Consider the following 18,440-nt stretch of genomic DNA (forward strand, 5'->3'; position numbering starts at 1 on the left):
GGAGATCTTAAAAGCTCCCAGCCAGGAGAGGGACGTGTTCGTAAGGTGACTGTGTGGCTCTGGCTCTTCCTGAATGCAGCAGCAGACCCCGAGGGGCCTGCTGACAAATGGATATCGTGATTCATGCGGGGTTCTGATCTTTTGTATCTGTTTTGTTCAGTTTCTTTTGCTCTGGGTTCAGCATCACAGGACGTTATTGTTCCTTTTCTCGCTGAAACGTGTGAGCTGAGGCGGGCGGGATGAGGGTAAGATGTTCCTCTGAATCATTAAAATCACACAATAACTGACACTGGAAGGGACCTCGGGAAGTCTCTAGTCCCAGCCCCCTGCTCAAAGCAGGGTCAGCTCTGAGATCAGACCAGGTTACTCAGCATTCCTGAGCATCGCTTCTCTTGCCCTTTGTGCTTGCATCGAAAATTGCCCTTAAATTACTGGATGCTGCTACTTCATTCCCTCTCTGTTCTCCTCTGCAGTTTCAGAGCTTCACTGCTGGGGCTTCTTTGTGATGTTTTGTCTCTCCCGATCCTCTGTGAGTGCAGTTTTGGTGGAGAAATGGCTGTTTGGTCAGAGCAGGGGCCTCGTCAAAAGATAGTGGCAGGTCTCGGGTGTGTCTGTGATTCAGAGCTCTCTTGAAGAGGAGACAAAGATCTTTGTACTTTAGTGTTCTTGGGTAGAGAGGACGATAGTGACGGTAGCGCTTTCTTTTGCTCATGGAAAATGGGCTTGTGTGTAGAGCTGGGGTTCCTCTGTGGCATCAGCCTGAGGCACAGGGAAGCAGAAGCCTGGCTTGGAAGACAAATGTGGTTTTTATGTCCCAGGTGGGACTGTGACGCTGTTGGTACTGGGGCTGCTGACCCTCTGGCTGGCTCCTTATGGTGTCCTTTGTTTGACTCCTGCCTGGAAGTGTCTGGACCAGACCTCTGCTTTCTAAACTCTTTGTACTTGATAATCCTGAGAATTTCAGGATTTGGGCAGGGGAACGAAAGGGAAGGTCAGTACTGAGGATGCTTGGGTTTTAAGAAGTATTTTTTTTAGGCAAGAAAGAGGCAGGCTGCAGGGTTCACCGCGTCCCATTGTTCAGGTGAAGAAGTCTCTCAGCTCTCTGTGAGCCATTGATACCCAGCACGTGCTGGCAGAGCAGATCTGGACTGTGAAGTGCAAACCAAGGGGGTGGTTTGTGCTTCCCTGCTCGGTTGGAAATGTGACCTGGGGAGGATGCTTTCTGCAGCTGTATTCCTGTGACAAGAGAAACTGCAGCGAAATGAAATCTGCTTTATTTTTTTCCCTCTTCCTTCCCAGTTTCCTGTCCTGCCCAGCTCGCTGAGTAGTTAATGCAGAAGATAAAGAGGGTTCGTCTGGAAAACGAGACTGCAGGAAGTTGGAGGAGGTATGTGTCCTGGTTACTCCCAGGACCTTTATTGACCTTTAGGTTGTGTGGGACAGAGCAGTAATCACCTCTTGGAGTGAAGGAGGGTTCTGAAAAATCCCAGGTATCTCATTCTTCCCCGGGAGCTCTGGGTCAGGATCTGTGGATCAGGAAGTGACTCAGGAAGATAACTTGTTTCACTGACTTCCAGTTCCTGTGCTGATGTCCCACCTGTACTTGCTTGTTGTCTTCAGACTCCCCATGAAGGAGGGCTGATTGCATGTGCTCCTGGTCCATCTAATCTGGCCAGGCAGAGCAGAAAAGGCATTAAAAAGACCTCCAAGAGAGAGCTGGATGCTTTTGGGAGTGGGGTTAGCAGCGCTTCTGCAACAGCACTGAATCATCTCAGTCAGTGCCTTGGCATGAGGACTGCAAAGGACTGGGTTTTCTCCAGTAAGGTGTGGATCTCAGCTATGCCATATTGATGTCAAAGTGTCAAGACCATCTAAGAGGAAGCTGGTTAAAATTGGTGTCTTGATCTCACTTACCTTTGAATTATTTAATCCCCAAACTTACTCTGCAGTTTGGTTAGATAAGTTACTCCTTATACTTGTTTACTTACATGTATAGCGTTGCCAAATACTTGTATGTTTTGTCCAAGAGATGGCTGTAGTGATGGATGGAGCAACTGGATTTTCTTTTTACTCCCTATTGCATCAGGACTGAAGTTTGTGAGACTCCACCACACGGGGTGTGATGGTGGCATTTCCCAACGCTTTCATGTCATTTTGTGTGATGGCTGCTTTGCTTATCCCACTTATTCCACTCTGTTGTAGTGTCAGAATCACCAGGATGAGAACAGTACCAAGCTAAAAGTGCTGTTCCCTTCCCTAGTGAGTCATAATAGAGTTTGGAAGGGGCTGCAGCCTCCAGTTCACTGTGGGACAGTAACCACTGTTACATCTGTGGACTTCTTAAGCCCTTCAAGGTGCAACTTTCCCCTGTGAGGAGTCCAGCTGGCTGAGTAAGATGGTTTCCCCACCTGAGTGAGAGTAACCCACGGGTCAGGCACCTCGAGCCAAAGGCAGATCATTTGAATTGACTGACTTGACTTGCAGTGGGGTTGGGTTGAGAGAATTGTACCCAGTTCCTGGGGGGTTGTGGGCTTCCTGTCATGTGTTTCTGATAGGCAACACTTCTGCCTTCAGAGGTGATGGGAGTTGCTGTCATGGAGACCCTGCCTATAGGCAGCAGAGGCCCCAGCGACCCTGCCTATAGGCAGCAGAGGCCACAGCCACACTCAGCCTCAGAACATCCCGTCACGTTCTCTTTTGTGGTTTTATTTGGGCTTCCTGCCGGGCTTTGATTGGGAAGTGCTCTTCTCTATTCATTTTCAGGATGTGGATTTGCTGCTGGGCAGTAGGTACAGGGAGTACCTAGAGCTTTAATTCAGGAGCTTGTTCTTGTGGTGTTCATCACACATTTTGTACAATTTAGGGGCTTAGCAGTTTGAAGACATGGGTTTAGTTCCAGCCCTTGTACCATGTGCCTGTAGTTTAAGGAAGTCCAGATGTGCTTTGGTCCCCATGCAGCAAACTTCTCCAGCCTGATTTCTGCAGGAAACCGAGCTTCTCCTGAAATTCTTTGCAACATTCTTCCAGGTATCCCCAAAAGAACTAAAATGTCCTCATGGAAGGAAACCCAGCTTCCCAAATGGGCTGGCAAAAACTGGTTTCCCTAGTCCTAGGCTCACTCCTGCTTTGCAATAGATGACATCATTGACCTTGGGCAAATCTGTTGGCCCACCTCTCCTCAAATTAACATGTGCTGTAGTTGTTGTGGAGGCGGTTTCTGGGAGACTCTCATTCAATCAGTGCCAGCTTGGAAATGTGTGAGGAATGCCTGCCACATTTGCCAGGATACGGCCAGGGTCTGTTGCTGCTGTCTTCTTTCTGTTGGTTTCTTCCTGTTTTGCCATCTCCCCTGCTTCATTCCTGGCTGCAAGGGCTCTTCAGGTAAGTGAGGAGCTTAAGGTGGGCTTAAACCTCTCTCTAAGTGTTGAGCAGGCTTTCCTTTGGGACAGGAAAGGGACTTCACTTCTGTGGTCTTCCAGATCAGAAGTTTATGTGCCTTTACAATAGGTCATAGCTTTGATGACTTATCCCTCCAAATTCCTGGGGTGGTTTTCCTTTGAGTCAAGCTGGTGGTTTTCTGCACCAGAATCTGCTGCTTGTGCTTCCTTTAACAGCTCATTTCTAGAGTTAGTCCTGGGAGAGTGAGTTTTCTGAGGTTAATATCTTCATTTGCAGCACTTGATACGGGATGGGAGATGGACTTTTCCCTTCGATACATCAGTGTATGTTTAAAATACAATCTTTGAGTGCAGAGAACCCTCAGAGCTGCAGTTTAAGCAGTGCCTGTTCTCCGAAGCTTGTTGCATGCTTAGAGCTTTCTTTGCTTGATTTTTAAGGCTTAATTCTCTCCCTCAACTCCTCCCTCAGTTTTTTATCCAGTTCTGAAGGGGAAGAGAAGATGACTGCAGTGGACACGCTATCAGACAGCTCTGAAGTGGTCGAGATGGAGGATGTGCCTTCCCAATTCCAGGTGCAAAAGCATTCTTGGGATGGGCTGCGTGACATTATTCACAGCAGCAGGAAGTATTCGGGCATGATAGTGAACAAAGCTCCCCATGATTTCCAGTTTGTCCGGAAAACAGAAGAGTCCAGCCCGCACTCTCATCGCCTCTATTACCTGGGTAAGCCAGTGTGAATGTCTGCCAGGAGAGCTTCCAGTCAAAACAGGCAAGGAAAAGGCTGGGAAATCTCTCTGTTTATGAGATGGGGGAACTGAATTAAGTAGCATTGCTCTGGGTTTGCACACTCAGTCTATAGCAAAGCCTGGAACTGGGCAGAGACCCCTGCAGCCCCAGGCAAGTGCTTTAACCACAGGCCCTCTGCTTAGCAAAAAGGGGAAGTGTTGGCTACCTCATGACAGAGGTGTCAATGCAGTGTCCTTTGGCAGCCCAGGTCAGCCCAGGTGATGGAGCTGTTCCTTAAACTCAGGACTGTCTGTGCCTCTGTAGCTTAGGAGAAATGGGATTTACTTGGTTGATCAACCAGACTGCCTTTCCAAGGAATTTGCTGTCAGTAATGACTCTGTGTTGCAAGTTTTAGGTATTAATGGCAGGGTGGTGGTGTCTCTGCTTTTTTAAGTACTGTGTAGGTAGAAGGCTTTTAAGAGCAGGAGATTTAAAAAAAAGAGATTAGGTGGGAAAGAACTATTAATGGTATTCACAGGGAAATATCCTCTTCCTTACAGTAGGATTGAAAGGCAGCAGAGTGCTGTGCTGAACAGGTCCCTCATTAGTTGGAGCCACAATGTAATTAGTGACAGAGTGGTTGGATTTCAGTAACTGGATAATTCTGTGGTTGGTAGCATGGGAAGCTTTATAGACTCTAAAGAGTTTGTTAGGCTCAGGGGCATGAGCTGATCCTTACTGGGCCAGTAAAGAAATTGCGTGATGTGCAGCTCCACACAGCAACTGTTTCCTCAAGTGACCCTGCTTTTCTTTCTTCTGTTTTGAGTTGTTGAGTGGAGGTCACTGTAGGACACAGGGTGCTGGGGTTGGGGCACTGGTTTGTTTTGTCATTAAGCAGCTCCTGTGTGCCACTGACTTGATTTGTTATAGTTTCTCATATATTCTTACAACACAAGTGCTACTATAAAGGGCAATGTCCAGAGTGAGCATATGTTTCTTGTCGGGTCTGAACAGTGAGGTTTGATTTAAAGCTGAGTCTATTTCAAGGCCAAGTTGACTTTGATATAGTTTTTGATCTAGATGACTAAAGAACTAAGGATCTGAGTGGCTTGTTTAAAGACATTTTCAAGTTTTGCTGTATGAAGTAGCAGCCAGACCAGCTCCTGCTGGTTGGGGTTCAGCACGGGTGTGACTTACAGGAGCCAGAGCCAGGAGTGAAGATACTCAAGTGTCTTTTCAATGTTCTCTTAGGGAAGTAACAGGGCAGAAAGCAGATTGATCCATCATTTCAGATCAGTAGCTGCCAGGTAGTACCAGGGTACCTCTTCTCAGGCATTCCTAATACAGGGTAAACCCTGACTCTTTCACCATAAAGAGCATCTTTTGAGCTGAATACTCTTTGCTATTAGATCCTCGGACCCCATTTCAGCAGTTCATGAGGGTGTAACATCAGAGAGCTGTTCCTGGCCCAACGTTAAGTAACACTGTCAGGTTTTTCCATGAGCACTGTTAGTGACTGCATTCCAAGGAGGAGGATGAAGTCTCCCAAAGAACTTCACTGCAGGGGTTGATCAATTTCCTCACTTGGGAGCAAAGAGTAATGTCTTTTGGGGAGGAAGGCCCTATTGTGAATGCTGATGGGTTGTAGTCAACCTGAGATCACTGTAGAAAGAACTTACATAAGGAGAGAGGAGGTCCAGAATACACTCACGTGAGTGTCAGTTGTGTGTCTATATAGTCATTTGTTCCTATCTGCATTTTTTCCCTGTTTGGCCATCTTAAATCATTCCTGTGCTGTCCCCATAGGATTTTATGTTGTATCATGGCAGATGCTGCTTATGTTAAACACCACATGCTCAGCACTTTGGTGGTTCTGTGTCTCTGAGGATTCCGTGCTCACATATTGCTTTGCTTCCTGAGTACTTATTAATATTTCAGGTTTAATTTTCAGTAACTGTAGTGCTGGGTTAACTGGCTCCAGAATCTTTCTGTTCTGCCCAGAATATGTGCAGAGTAGACAATATCAGGGCACATTTCCCTGTGCCACATTCTGATCTAGGCACTAGTCCCTACAGCATATGTAGAGGGCATGTTCATGGCCTTTGATTTTGTTGGAGCTGCCAAAATCGTGTGTGAGGGTGTTTTAGTTTTCATGGTTGTTTTGGAAGTTGGAGGGTGGCCAGTAGCTTGTTTGATAACCACAGTCAAAGGCTTATGTAAGATGACAGTCTCTTGACTGTATGAAGTAGTCGTGTACTGTTTCACATGGGAATGGGCTCTCTGGAACTTCCCAGCTTTTCCTTCCCCTCTTGCAGGCTGCTGCCTTGGCCTCAGTGAGGTTCCTGTAGCAAATTTCTGGCTGAGAAATGTGGAGAGTAATGTTGAGTCACCCACTCAGGGAGTGGCTTTCTTAGAGGGGATCTAGGGCATGGCTTGAGCAGGCCACAGTGAGGAAGGTTGGCCAGAACCACGTGTGAAGAGGCTGGTTTGTGTTACATCTTCAGCAGGGAGGTTTCTAAGTAAATGAATATCTAAAGAATTTAGGGATTATCCTGTGATTGAACTGAGAACTCCTGGTAAAAGCCTCTGGACAGCCCCAAGCCCTCTGTTAAAAGACTTTGCTTTTCAATTTGCTCTTGGTCCTCTTTGTCCCAGCTAACTAATCTTAAGTAGGATGATGCTTTTGTCCCCCTAATAGGAATGCCATATGGTAGCCGAGAGAATTCCCTTCTTTATTCAGAGATTCCCAAAAAGGTACGGAAGGAGGCCTTGCTTCTCTTGTCATGGAAACAGATGCTGGATCACTTTCAGGTAAGCTGAAGTGTGAAGAGCTTGGGCTGACAGCACTTGGGGCAACTGGGTGATGTTGTGGGCTGGGGTGGTGGGTACTACTCTGGTAAATAGCAGAGATCATAATGTGGCAGGGTACAAGACATGGAGAACAGTAGTGGTGGGAATGTTGTATCAAGGATTGCTTTGCTCCCTAATACAAGATAGTCACTTGTGTGTGCAGTGAAGCAGCAGTTGATAAGGCAAGCAAAGGGCTCACCTAGCAGAGAGGACTCTGTAAAGTAGCATGTAGCCTGCCTCAGATTACAAACTATCAGCACAGTGCACCTTTCTTCTGGGTGTCTTGTCTGGGCTCTTGCTGTGCTCACTGGGATGCCTGCCTGTCATCTCTCCTGCTTTTAAGGAAGTTGAGAAAGTTGAATTTAAACTGCTGCTTCTGCCCTACACTGTTGTGAGCAAACCAGAAAGGGGGGGAATTTTCCCCTCCCTGATACCAGTATCTTGATGCCCTTTGTCACTAACAGCATTGATGGAGAAGAGAGAGGAGGGGGTGGTCTTTCTTCCCTACTAAAAAGGTTCCTGGTGGAAAAGCATGTAGCTGTCTTGATCCTATGTGGATCACTAGTCCTCCTCGGGGTAATTCAAGATCCCCGGAAGAGCTTTTGTTTGCAGTGTCTGACATGGAAACTGTTTGTGAAGGCTGGAGATAATGTCATTAAGTTAATTGTTACATCTGATCTGCATGAGCAGAGCAAGTGCAGCTCTCCTCAGTTCATGCTGACGTGCCAGCTGCAGTAGGGACACATTCACAATTCACCTCTCCTGTAGAGGGAACTTTGGGGCATGTGGTGGGTTTAGTCCTCCTGGAGCCCACCTAGAACCTCGAGTGCAGTAGTCATGGGCCTGCGTGGTCAGACTGCTGGCTGGTTTGGGCTGGGATGTTGTATTTTGGGTGCTCACAGACTATCTGGTGCCAGCCTTGGAGCATCCCTGGTCTGTGGAAGTTTCTCTCCTTGCAGATTCTTTGAGATTTTCCTTTCCTTCAATACCAGGCAACCCCTCATCATGGGATGTATTCTAGAGAAGAGGAACTCTTGAGGGAACGCAAGCGACTCGGTGTCTTTGGTATAACATCTTACGATTTCCACAGTGAGAGTGGCCTGTTCCTCTTCCAGGCCAGCAACAGCCTCTTTCATTGTCGAGATGGGGGCAAGAATGGTTTCATGGTGAGTCTGAGAGTGATTTTTGGGAGTATCCCCTGAAGTAGACTTAATGGTTATGGTTGGAGGTGGCTGCACATCTGCATCTGTTTGGTGATGGTCATTTCTCTGGTCAGGGCTCTGTTTGCCATCATTTCATGTGCTGTATTGTATCTGTGCTTTAGGCCTTTTAAACATGAAAATGGAAGCTGGTTTGGTACAGAGCTCTTTGCGTGTCTGTTGCTGTAGGTGTCTCCAATGAAGCCTCTGGAGATCAAGACTCAGTGCACGGGGCCACGAATGGATCCCAAGATCTGCCCTGCTGACCCTGCCTTCTTCTCATTCATTAATAACAACGACCTGTGGGTAGCAAATATTGAGACAGGAGAGGAGAAACGAATGACATACTGCCATAAAGGTAACTGCTGCTTCTTGCCAGCTTGGAAAGAAGATGCCTTCTGACAGATTTGGGCTGGAAGGGCTCATGTCTTCGTGGCTTATTTCTTACAAGTACATTCTTCTTTTGGATCAGCTTTTTCCAAGGAGATGTAAATGCAGTCTCATCTGTGTTCCTCTCCAGGCTTATCCAATGTTCTCGACGACCCCAAGTCTGCTGGTGTAGCCACTTTTGTCATTCAGGAGGAGTTTGATCGGTTCACGGGCTATTGGTGGTGTCCCACAGCTTCCACAGAAGGTCAGTCACTGTTCTGCTTATCACAGGCTGACACTAACTGCTGCCAGCTCCTGCTATGAATGATACTTTGAGCAAGGTTTAGCCTTTGGCCTGTGTTTGCTCTGTTTCTGGGGAGGCCACCTGAAGGAACAGAACACAGAGAGATTAGAATTGTGCTCCGAGGGGTGTTTGCACGTGGTCTCTAGGAGCTGTGGCTGTGCAGGAGATGTACAACTCAGCACCAGAGCACTGCTGCGGTGCTCCAGGCAAGCCAGAAGCAGCTGGAAAACTGAGTAGCAAACATGATGCTCTGCCCTAGGTTCAGAGGATTTAAAAACACTGCGGATCTTGTATGAGGAAGTGGATGAGTCAGAGGTAGAGATAATTCATGTTCCTTCACCTGCCTTGGAGGAGAGAAAAACAGACTCCTATCGGTACCCCAGGACAGGTAAGTGAAGTACCGTGGGGCTTCTGATGCAGCTCTTGACTCCAGCTGGGAGCAGCAGTGGAATTTGTGTTATAAAGTTTGCATGATTAATCTGGGTACTTACTAGAATGTAGAAGCTGTGAATGTTGAGGTCTAATTGAGCCTCTGAGCCCAGAATCTCCTGCAAGAAAGGACTGGGATTTCAAGTTGAGCTTAAGTGAAAGGGTTGCTGAGAAAATGGAATCCATCTGGTGGCATTATCGTGGAATATGTTTTGAATCCTGTCTTTCCTTTCCCTCCTGAGAACATACAGCAATTGGACAAGGCCAAAGCAAACTTTTCCTATACCCGGAATGACTCTGGTGATTACAGGGGGGTTTGCTCACATACATAGTTTGATAGTTGTACATTCCCACACAGCCATTTCCATAGGTGGGGGGTTGGTACTTCTCTAGGAGCTGGATTGTGTATAACCATGGAGTGTTCAAGCTGGTCATTTTGGTATTCCTTCCCTCCTTCTCTGCAGGCAGCAAAAACCCCAAGATTACATTAAAGCTGGCAGAATTTAAAACAGACAGCAAGGGGAAGGTAAGTGCTAACAACTGAGAATGGGGTATTGCACAGGAGGGTTGACAGCTTCTGAAGCTCCCTAGAGTTAAGAGAAGGTCACTAAGAAACCCCAGATAGTTGTTAGCATTTGTTTTCACCCTCTTGTAACGCCTGGTCCTCTTAATGTGTTTATCCAAGAAACAGAAAACTTGGAAGTGCTGGGAATGATTGTTCTGGTGGAGCAGCAGCTGGGAGAGGGGTATAGCACACTGGCAACAGCAGAGCAGGAGGCTTGAAGCCCAATCTAGTCCTGGCCTTCAGTCCCTGGCCGTAGCCTTATCTGTGGCTGAATGCCAAAATCATTTTGCTTTGAAGCTTGTTTTTCCCTTCTCATCCTGCTGTTTGCAGAAGGGCTTTTGCTTCTCCTGGCCTGACCCTTTGCTGATGCCAATAGTTAAACTTCCTTGTTCTCCCATTTCACTGAGCTTCCATAGGAGGAGGTGAGGAGCTCTGGAAGCACTCTGATTTGATACTGGACCTTCCTTTTGCTGCAGATCGTGTGTGCTCAGGACAAGGAGCTGGTGCAACCATTTGCTGCATTGTTTCCCTCTGTGGAGTACATTGCCCGTGCCGGATGGACCCGAGATGGCAAATAGTACATAAGTTTTTCTTCCAAATCAATGCTTCCAAGGGCTGAACTATTGCAGGCCCTCAGCATGCTCTGTATTGTGGTCAAAACCTGGTTTTGAAGGCCTGAGTGCCAGAAATGGCACATGAGTATTTGGCTTCTTCACTGTTAAAACATCCTAAAAGTAGCAATTAACCCAGCGTAGAGCAGAGTGACAAGCTGTGGGGTTTAAGTCACAACCACAAATTTAAGTGACATTGATGTTTTAAGCAGGCAGATCTAGGGAATTCCTTTGAGTTGAAGCTATTTAACACAAGCACAGTGTGCTTCCTGCTGCAAATGAAAATGCACTGAAGCAGTTCTAGCATTCTTCATTGGTCCAGTTCATGATCAATGCTGAATGTGCCAGGGGAAGGGGGGCAGTTTGCATGGTGCTTAGTCCTTCATGCCAGAGGGGAAGGGTTGCTCTGTAACTGGTGTGCTCCCATAGCTTGCTGGTGCTCCAAACCTGGTTTGAGATTTGTAAGCTCTTAATTTTCCCCCTCCAAAGCTTGCTTGAGTGTTAACTAGTTTCTGGGCAGATCAAGTTAAGGTGATTTCACTGTCTTTGCAGACTGTGGTTCTGTAACTCATTAATTCTCTGCTCTGGAAGCAAAATTCATAGAGCTTTACAGAAGGTAATCCCATAGGTGATTCTTCTGTTCTGCACCAGAGCTTATCTAAATGTGCTGAATATATCAGTTCATGAAATCCACAGTCACTGAGATGCTAGGGGAGAACTGGCTCTTTTGAAAGTCTGTCTTAATGATGAAACTTCCCTTGATGCACTTCCAGGCCTTGGGGTAGCCGCACTATGCAGCGGTGGCTTGCCATCTGTCATGTTGAGAGGCCTGCAGTGCAGCACCACTTCCAATGACTCTCCTTGGAGAGGAACAAGGCTGAGACTGAAGCGACTCCTTCACTTGGCAGTTGTCTTAGGTCTGTGCCTTTCCCTGCTAGTGCAGTGTGCGATGAGGAAGCAAACGGATCGCTTTAAGAGTGATCACTTCAGCTCGGCAGGAGCTTTGCTGGAAAACAAACAGTGCTTCCTGATGGAGGGGCTGTCCGAGGAGGAGTTATGTTCTGGAGACAGGCTTCTGTTAACAGTGCTCCCTTGGAATAGAGACACTCTGGCAAATGTGTCAGACATCTCGTCTGAACGATACCCCTGTGACATACCAGAGCTGTCTGGCAATACGTGTGTGTTGGCAAAGCTTCCAGGGGATTAGAAAGCAGCAATGATGAGAAAAGCTTTGCATTGAGATGCCTGAATCCTTTCTGCCAGCGGGGGGAAAAAGGGTTGCATGTTTCTGAGTGTTAGAAAGGGACAGCTACGTTGTGGTACTGAAATTCACCTCTAACTTCTTTCCCCAGTGCTTGGGCTATGTTCCTAGACAGACCTCAGCAGCGGCTGCAGCTAATCCTGTTGCCTCCAGCACTCTTTATTCCAGTCCCAGAAAATGAGGAACAGCGTGCTGAATTTGCCAAAACTGTGCCAGAAAATGTCCAGCCATTTGTGATCTATGAAGAAACCACTGATGTGTGGATAAATGTAAGAGGCTCGGGGCGGGGAGGAGAACACGGGCTGCCTCTTCCTCCCACACAGTTAAGCATCGTGGTACTGAAGTGATAGAGCGGCCTGAAGTCCACACCAAGGTGTTGGAGTAGTGGGACTCTCATAGCTGAAATGTCCAGCTTGGAGACAAGACTGGTGCTGGGTTTGGTGGTAGCAATGGAAAGCCCGGAGCGTGTGGTTTTCCACGTGGGTCCGGAGTTTCTCTGTGGGGACAGGGAAGTAGGGAATCGCTTATTCCCACTCGTCTGGGATATTTCTCCCCCCTCTCCTTTCCGCTGAAAGCCCAGTAGTTCAGCACTGCCTCCCTTGGCTTTGGCTCTGCTGTCTCAATACCAATCACTCATCAGTCTCTTGCCTTGTGGGACAGGTTCATGATATCTTCTATCCTTTCATCCAAGCGGAGGGAGAGGAGGAAGAACTCTGCTTTATTCGAGCCAACGAATGCAAAACAGGTTTCTGCCACCTGTACAGAGTCACAGCGGTTCTGAAGCAGGGCAGCTATGACTGGCTGCAGCCATACGTCCATAGCGAGGGTAAGAGCTACACTTGGCTGGCATTTCAGCTCCGGGTGCTCCCTCTCTGCTTTGCTTGTGTTGCCTTTTGGGGAAGGCACTGATTGATTCTCCTCTTATCTCTTCCAGATGATTTCAAATGTCCCATCAAAGAGGAGGTCGCGCTGACTGGTGGGGAATGGGAGGTGTTGGCGAGGCATGGATCGAAGGTAGTGGTTATTTTTGTTCTCTTGCAGTGTTACAGCTCTGCATTGTCTGCCCACAGGCCTGGCCTATGCCCTCTGTTACACCAGGGACCAGCTAAAACTAAGCTTCATTTTGTTTCTCTTTTTATGGCTGCCTTTGCTTTCCCCACAAGGGCTTTAGTCCGGTGCACATTGAACTCATTGCCTTTTTAATCAGCCTTCAGATTGCTCCGTAGGTAAATCCCAGGAGTGAGTCAGGCCATAAAAAAGGACATAAGTCTGAGGTTCAAGAGCAACAAAGAACTATTTTATGGAGAAGCTTGGGATTGCTCCCTTGCTGAAGCATTTTAACCCCAGTGAGGACTTGTGGATTGGAAGGATGTCCCAGCGCCCAGTCTCCAGCTGATCCCTCAGTAGAGCCTTTAGGAAGAAGGCAGCTGGGGAGTAGAAAGCAATTAGAATATGGAGAAACTGGAGCTCTTCTTGCTTGCAGAATAGCCAGGAATGAATTGGTATTAATCTTGTAGAAACCGAGTTTTACTTCTGCTTCAGGAACTGAGTCTGATCTTTAATGCTCCCGGGTGATTCCTGTCAAAACAAAGACCTTGTCTGATCATTGCCAATTAATCTGGATTTTCACTTTCTGCTTTTAAAAGGCCTCCAGCTCCATGCGTTTGGTGTCTGCTGCTTTTCCTCAATCTGCAATTAACCTGCTGTCCCTCCCCATGTGGATTCTCACTGTACATGCTGTTGATTTTGGCAAACCCTGCATGTTTTATGGCTAAAATTGTGTTAGCAGCAATTATTTGGAGGCATTTGTTGCTCCACAGGGCTCTGCCTGCTTTTTCTGGCCAACTGAGAGAGTTTTTTTCCCTTTGCTGTCCACAGTGGTCTTCAAACTGTGGATTAGCCAGAAGTAGCATTTGGGCTTCAGCATTTGGAAGCTGGAGGGTGGAAAACAGCTCAGTTAGTGCTGCTGGATCAATGCAGTATTCAAAAGCTGTAGTCTCTATTCCTTGCTGGCCCAGGGGGCGTTTAGAAGCAGCTTTATCTGGCCATTAAAACCATATTTGAATTTGGCTTGAAGTTTGGTACTGTTAGATTGATCCTTCCACGGATGGGAATTCAGTATCATGATTGCTGGAGAAAATACACCTCTACCCTTGGAATCCAGAGATACTTCAGCACAGAATCTTCCTGGTTTCACCTAGAACAGAGCCCAGCTTTTTATGCTTATTAGTGAGCAAATGCTTGGGAGTGTGTTAAAGAAGCTGAGTGGCTGCTTTTTGTTACTTTGCTGGACTATGCAGAGTTCTCCATGAGTGCTGGGAATGTGTTCTCCCGCCTGTCATTCCAAACAGGCATCGTGCATGGTCCCTAACGCCATGAGCAGGCTGTCGGGGTCTGTTTGTGTTTTAAGCTGCCTCTGCCTGGGGTTGAACTGGCAAAGGAGCAGTTCGTTGTCATCCTTCTCTTCTCCACATAGATCTGGGTCAACGAGAGCACGAAGCTGGTGTATTTCCAAGGCACAAAGGACACGCCGTTGGAGCACCACCTCTATGTCGTCAGCTATGAGTCTCCTGGAGAGATCGTGCGACTCACGACTCCAGGCTTCTCCCACAGCTGCTCAATGAGCCAGGTCTGTTGGTTCTTAGGCACGAGATGTGCCCTCACCTCCTGACTGACAGGGCTCCTGACTAGGAACGCTGATGAATCATGACCAGTAACAAGTCCTGAGGGCTGCTTTGCCTTGAGATGTGGGAGCTCTTGTCTGAGAACTGCCTGGAGGAGATGAGATGTGGGAAATGAAAGACCACCTTCCCCTAACTCTCCTGTCTCCCATCTGCAGAACTTTGACATGTTCATCAGCCACTACAGCAGCGTGAGCACTCCACCTTGTGTGCACGTCTACAAGCTCAGTGGCCCCGATGATGACCCGCTCCACAAGCAGCCCAAGTTTTGGGCTAGCATGATGGAGGCAGCCAGTAAGTCCTGGAGAACATGGTTATGTGTGTGATGTTCATCCTAATAGCAGTAGCCAAAGGTGATGGAGGGGGAAGTGGCCCAAGTGACTTCACTCTAAGGGAAAGTCAATTGTGTTATCTTGCAGGGAGATACCCCTAGTGGGTAGTTCATCCAGGAAGCGGTATATGGGCTTTCAAGACATTGCTTTGAGCAAAAGCAGTGCTCCAGGGTGCAGGGTTTGCACAACTGTGGGTTTAGGTCTTGCTTTGTTCATGATTTATCTGAAGAGGGAGGGGACAAGCATCTGACTGCTTCATTCTAGGGCTGCAGGTTTTCAAGTTACAGATACAGCTCACAGCAGCACCTGAACCTTTCCTGCAGGTGTCTTCTCCACCTGACCCATCCCTGTTCTTAACCTCCCACGTTTGCTGTTGGGGTATAGAGTGCCTTGTCTGAGAATACCCAGCTGATGATGCTTTCTTGTGTGATCCCTTCACTCTGTATGGCCCGTTGCCCTATGCAGGCAGTTAGAGGCTGTGTGTTTCCCAGTGAGAAGCTTCTCTGAGAGGCTTGGTGTGGCTTGGTGTTGAAAGAGCCCTGGCTAAGTCAAGTTGGAACAGAAGGAGCTTGTCTGGGAGGCAGAGCTTGCTGCCAGTTACTGCACTGCTAGTGTCTGAACTTCCTTCTGCAGGTTGTCCCCCAGATTACATCCCACCTGAGATCTTCCACTTCCGAACTCACTCAGATGTTGAGCTCTACGGAATGGTCTACAAACCTCATGATGTCCAGCCTGGGAAGAAGCATCCCACAGTGCTCTTTGTGTACGGAGGCCCTCAGGTAATAATCCACTGCTGGTGTCAGGTGTGGGATTGCTGCCCAGGGCAGAGCTCTGCGTAGCTTGGTTACACACCAAGACTTACACTTTGGTTACAGTGAGTGCTAGACCTCTGCTCTGACCTCTGCTTCAAACCTCAGGTGGTTTTTCCAGCATTTAGTGTGATTTGCATGGCTCTGATAGCTCCACCAGTGGCTGCTCTCCAGCTGAGGATCCTACCCAGCGGGACAGGCAGAGGAAAGTGCTGGAAGGCAGCTGCTCAGCTCTGACTCTTTGCTTCCCTCCTCCTGCAGGTGCAGCTAGTGAATAACTCCTTCAAAGGCATCAAGTACTTGCGGCTGAACACGCTGGCGTCCCTGGGCTATGCGGTGGTCGTGATTGATGGGAGGGGATCGTGCCAGCGAGGACTCAAATTTGAAGGGGCCCTGAAAAACCAAATGGTAACGAGCTACTTGTGTTGGTGCCTCTGCTCATCTGCTCTTTCTGAGGCTGCACTTTGCCTGTGTGAGCGTTGCTCTTGTCTTTTCCATCTTGAGCTCCTAGGTGTAGAAAGCCACTAACTCGAGCTGCTTCTGTTGCCTTTTAGGGTCAGGTGGAGATAGAGGACCAGGTGGAAGGTTTACATTATGTAGCAGAGAAATACGGGTTCATCGACCTCAGTCGGGTGGCCATCCATGGCTGGTCGTACGGGGGGTTCCTCTCCCTCATGGGGCTTATCTGTAAACCCAATGTCTTCAAGGTGAGTCTGGCTGTGGGACTGTCATCCTGGGACACTTGGCTCTCTCGGCTTCTGTCACTCTTGGCATCTGGAATTGGGTTTTTTGCTTGATGTTTCTGCCAGGCAGGTGAACATGTCCCTCAGTCCTGCCTGCCCGTAGCTCCTGGCAGCAGTCCTGCTTTCTGCTTACAGGTTATACCTGTCTGAGTCTGGATGAGGCCATTCCCCAGTGATTGCTAAGGCTGGATGTAGCCTTGCATCCAATGAGATAATTGATGTGCTATTCCTAATCCCCTTCCCAAGTCCCCAGCAGTGTTCCTGGATCGTTCCACAAGTCCTCCTTGAAAAGGGGATGCCTTTAGTGCTGGTGTGCAGGAATTTGCTGCATTGTGACCATAAGAGGAATAGCAGGAGGAGGAATCTGGGTTTTATGTGGTTTGCTGAAGAAGCAGCCTGGTCTGAGTGACAGAACAGAGCAGAACCTGGTTTTCCCTCCTCTTCAGGAAAACAGGGAACGCTTGAACTCTTTAGCACTTGATAATTGAGGCTGTCTCCTGCCACCCATTTGTTTGACAGATTGCTATAGCAGGTGCTCCTGTCACAGTTTGGATGGCCTATGACACGGGCTACACTGAGCGGTACATGGATATCCCAGAAAACAACCAGCAAGGTTATGAGGCTGGCTCTGTGGCATTACACGTAGAAAAGCTTCCCAACGAGTGAGTACCGTGGGCTTGAGTGATCTGCTCCATACCTGCTCCCAGCTCCACTTGCATCTCTGCTGAATCCTAAAAGAATGGATGGATTCTCATCCCAGTGAATTTCAGCTCCTGGTCGGTCGCTGCCTTCTGCAGCAAGCTGGGGCTTTGCCAGGGATGGGTTGAGGACCATGTCTGGGGCCTTATTCTGCTGCCTGCCTGGCCATTGCTTGCCAGCTGGCAGCTCTTTGCTTGGACCCTCTGCAGAGCTTTTTATGTGGCTTCACATCCTGTCTCTGATCCCATCCCCAGGCCAAATCGTTTGCTGATCCTCCATGGCTTTTTGGATGAGAATGTGCACTTTTTTCATACCAACTTCCTGGTATCACAGCTAATCCGGGCTGGAAAACCTTACCAGCTGCAGGTAGGAGGAACAAGAGCGAAGTGGGAAGCTCCCTTAAATCTGGAAAGAGAAAAAGGTTTCTGCTGTGTGTTCTGGGGGCGGGTGAAGGCAGAGGCAGATGCTTCCACATCTTGTTGCCGTGTAGGTGACAAGTTTGACTCCAGGAGGTGGCCGGGAGGTGGCGCTGTGGCTGCTTCACCGCTGGCACATGTGGCCTGGGTCTAAAAGCATGTACAAACAGGGCTGCTGCCCTCAGGCCTGGAACTTTCCTTCTCTGTTGAACTCTTGCTGTCTGGGTCGGCTGCTGGCAGCAGAGGCGCCGGCCGAGCAGAGCAGGGCAATGAGGGAGGGAGGCTGGTGCTCTAACCCGTCCCTGGCACCTCTTTGTTCCCACCAGAGAACTGGCTTGAGGGGAAAGGGCTGACGTGAGGGAGGGCAGTCCCTGCTGGAGGAGCTGCTGCTGGCTCATCATCCCCTCTCTCTGCTTCTGCACAGATCTACCCCAACGAGAGACACAGTATTCGGTGCCCCGAGTCCGGGGAGCACTATGAAATCACGCTGCTGCACTTTCTACAGGAATACCTCTGAGAGCAGAAGCCTCTGCAAGCGGGACACTGACAGCTCACCCTCCCCTGCCGAGCCCCGCGCCGCCGTCTCCCTCGACAGCCAGCACCCAGAGCACACGTGGCTGAGCGCCCACCCGGGCTGGGTGTCCCCCCCACCCCGAGCGAGGGGGGAGGCTGGAGAGCACCTTCCCTTTGGACAGTGCCACCTTCTCTCACTTCCCAAGCTGGAGGTCTGCCCCTGCTCGGCTGCTCATCCTGTTCCTCTCCTCCAGCCTGGCTGTTAATGCTTTTTTTGCTGCTACTCCCTCTCTCCTGGGAAGCAATGGACAGTGGTCTGTCTCCCGAGGCTGAGGTTTGTGTCCATCTTTCTCTTCCCCCATCCTTTCCCCCTTCCCACTGCACCTCTGCAGTCCCCATACTCTTACCTGCAAGAACTCAGTGCCTGTGTTGGAAATGGAAGAGCTGAATCAGCAAGCTGCCTTAAGCCAGGAGCGGGAGGGAAGAGAGAACTACCTGGTGTTAAGCCCCAGGGGAGCTGATCACTGCTGCTGTG

At 48.8% G+C, this 18,440-nt stretch overlaps 1 protein-coding gene across 1 annotated transcript; it reads left to right on the top strand.

The window, feature by feature from the left end:
• Positions 1–1,325: 1,325 nt before the first annotated feature.
• Positions 1,326–17,909, top strand: DPP9 (dipeptidyl-peptidase 9). Its single transcript, XM_010021163.1, has 20 exons — positions 1,326–1,387; positions 3,868–4,121; positions 6,823–6,935; positions 7,967–8,140; positions 8,363–8,531; positions 8,694–8,807; positions 9,106–9,234; positions 9,740–9,801; positions 10,317–10,417; positions 11,804–11,981; positions 12,373–12,538; positions 12,647–12,726; positions 14,189–14,341; positions 14,552–14,687; positions 15,359–15,504; positions 15,796–15,942; positions 16,089–16,241; positions 16,797–16,939; positions 17,231–17,342; positions 17,817–17,909. The coding sequence occupies exons 1-20, from the start codon at positions 1,332–1,334 to the stop codon at positions 17,907–17,909; spliced, it is 2,679 nt and encodes an 892-aa protein (XP_010019465.1). The 5' UTR covers positions 1,326–1,331.
• The last annotated feature ends 531 nt before the right edge of the window (positions 17,910–18,440 follow it).

Source organism: Nestor notabilis, unplaced genomic scaffold (assembly GCF_000696875.1).
Source record: "Nestor notabilis isolate BGI_N333 unplaced genomic scaffold, ASM69687v1 scaffold31538, whole genome shotgun sequence".
Lineage (NCBI taxonomy): Eukaryota > Metazoa > Chordata > Aves > Psittaciformes > Psittacidae > Nestor > Nestor notabilis.

Coding starts and splice junctions, on each gene's coding strand:
- DPP9 (XM_010021163.1), top strand. CDS start 1,332: ATGCAGAAGATAAAGAGGGTTCGTCTGGAAAACGAGACTGCAGGAAGT. Junction 9,235..9,739: donor CTATCGGTACCCCAGGACAG/GTAAGTGAAGTA, acceptor CCTTCTCTGCAG/GCAGCAAAAACCCCAAGATT. Junction 9,802..10,316: donor AAACAGACAGCAAGGGGAAG/GTAAGTGCTAAC, acceptor CTTTTGCTGCAG/ATCGTGTGTGCTCAGGACAA.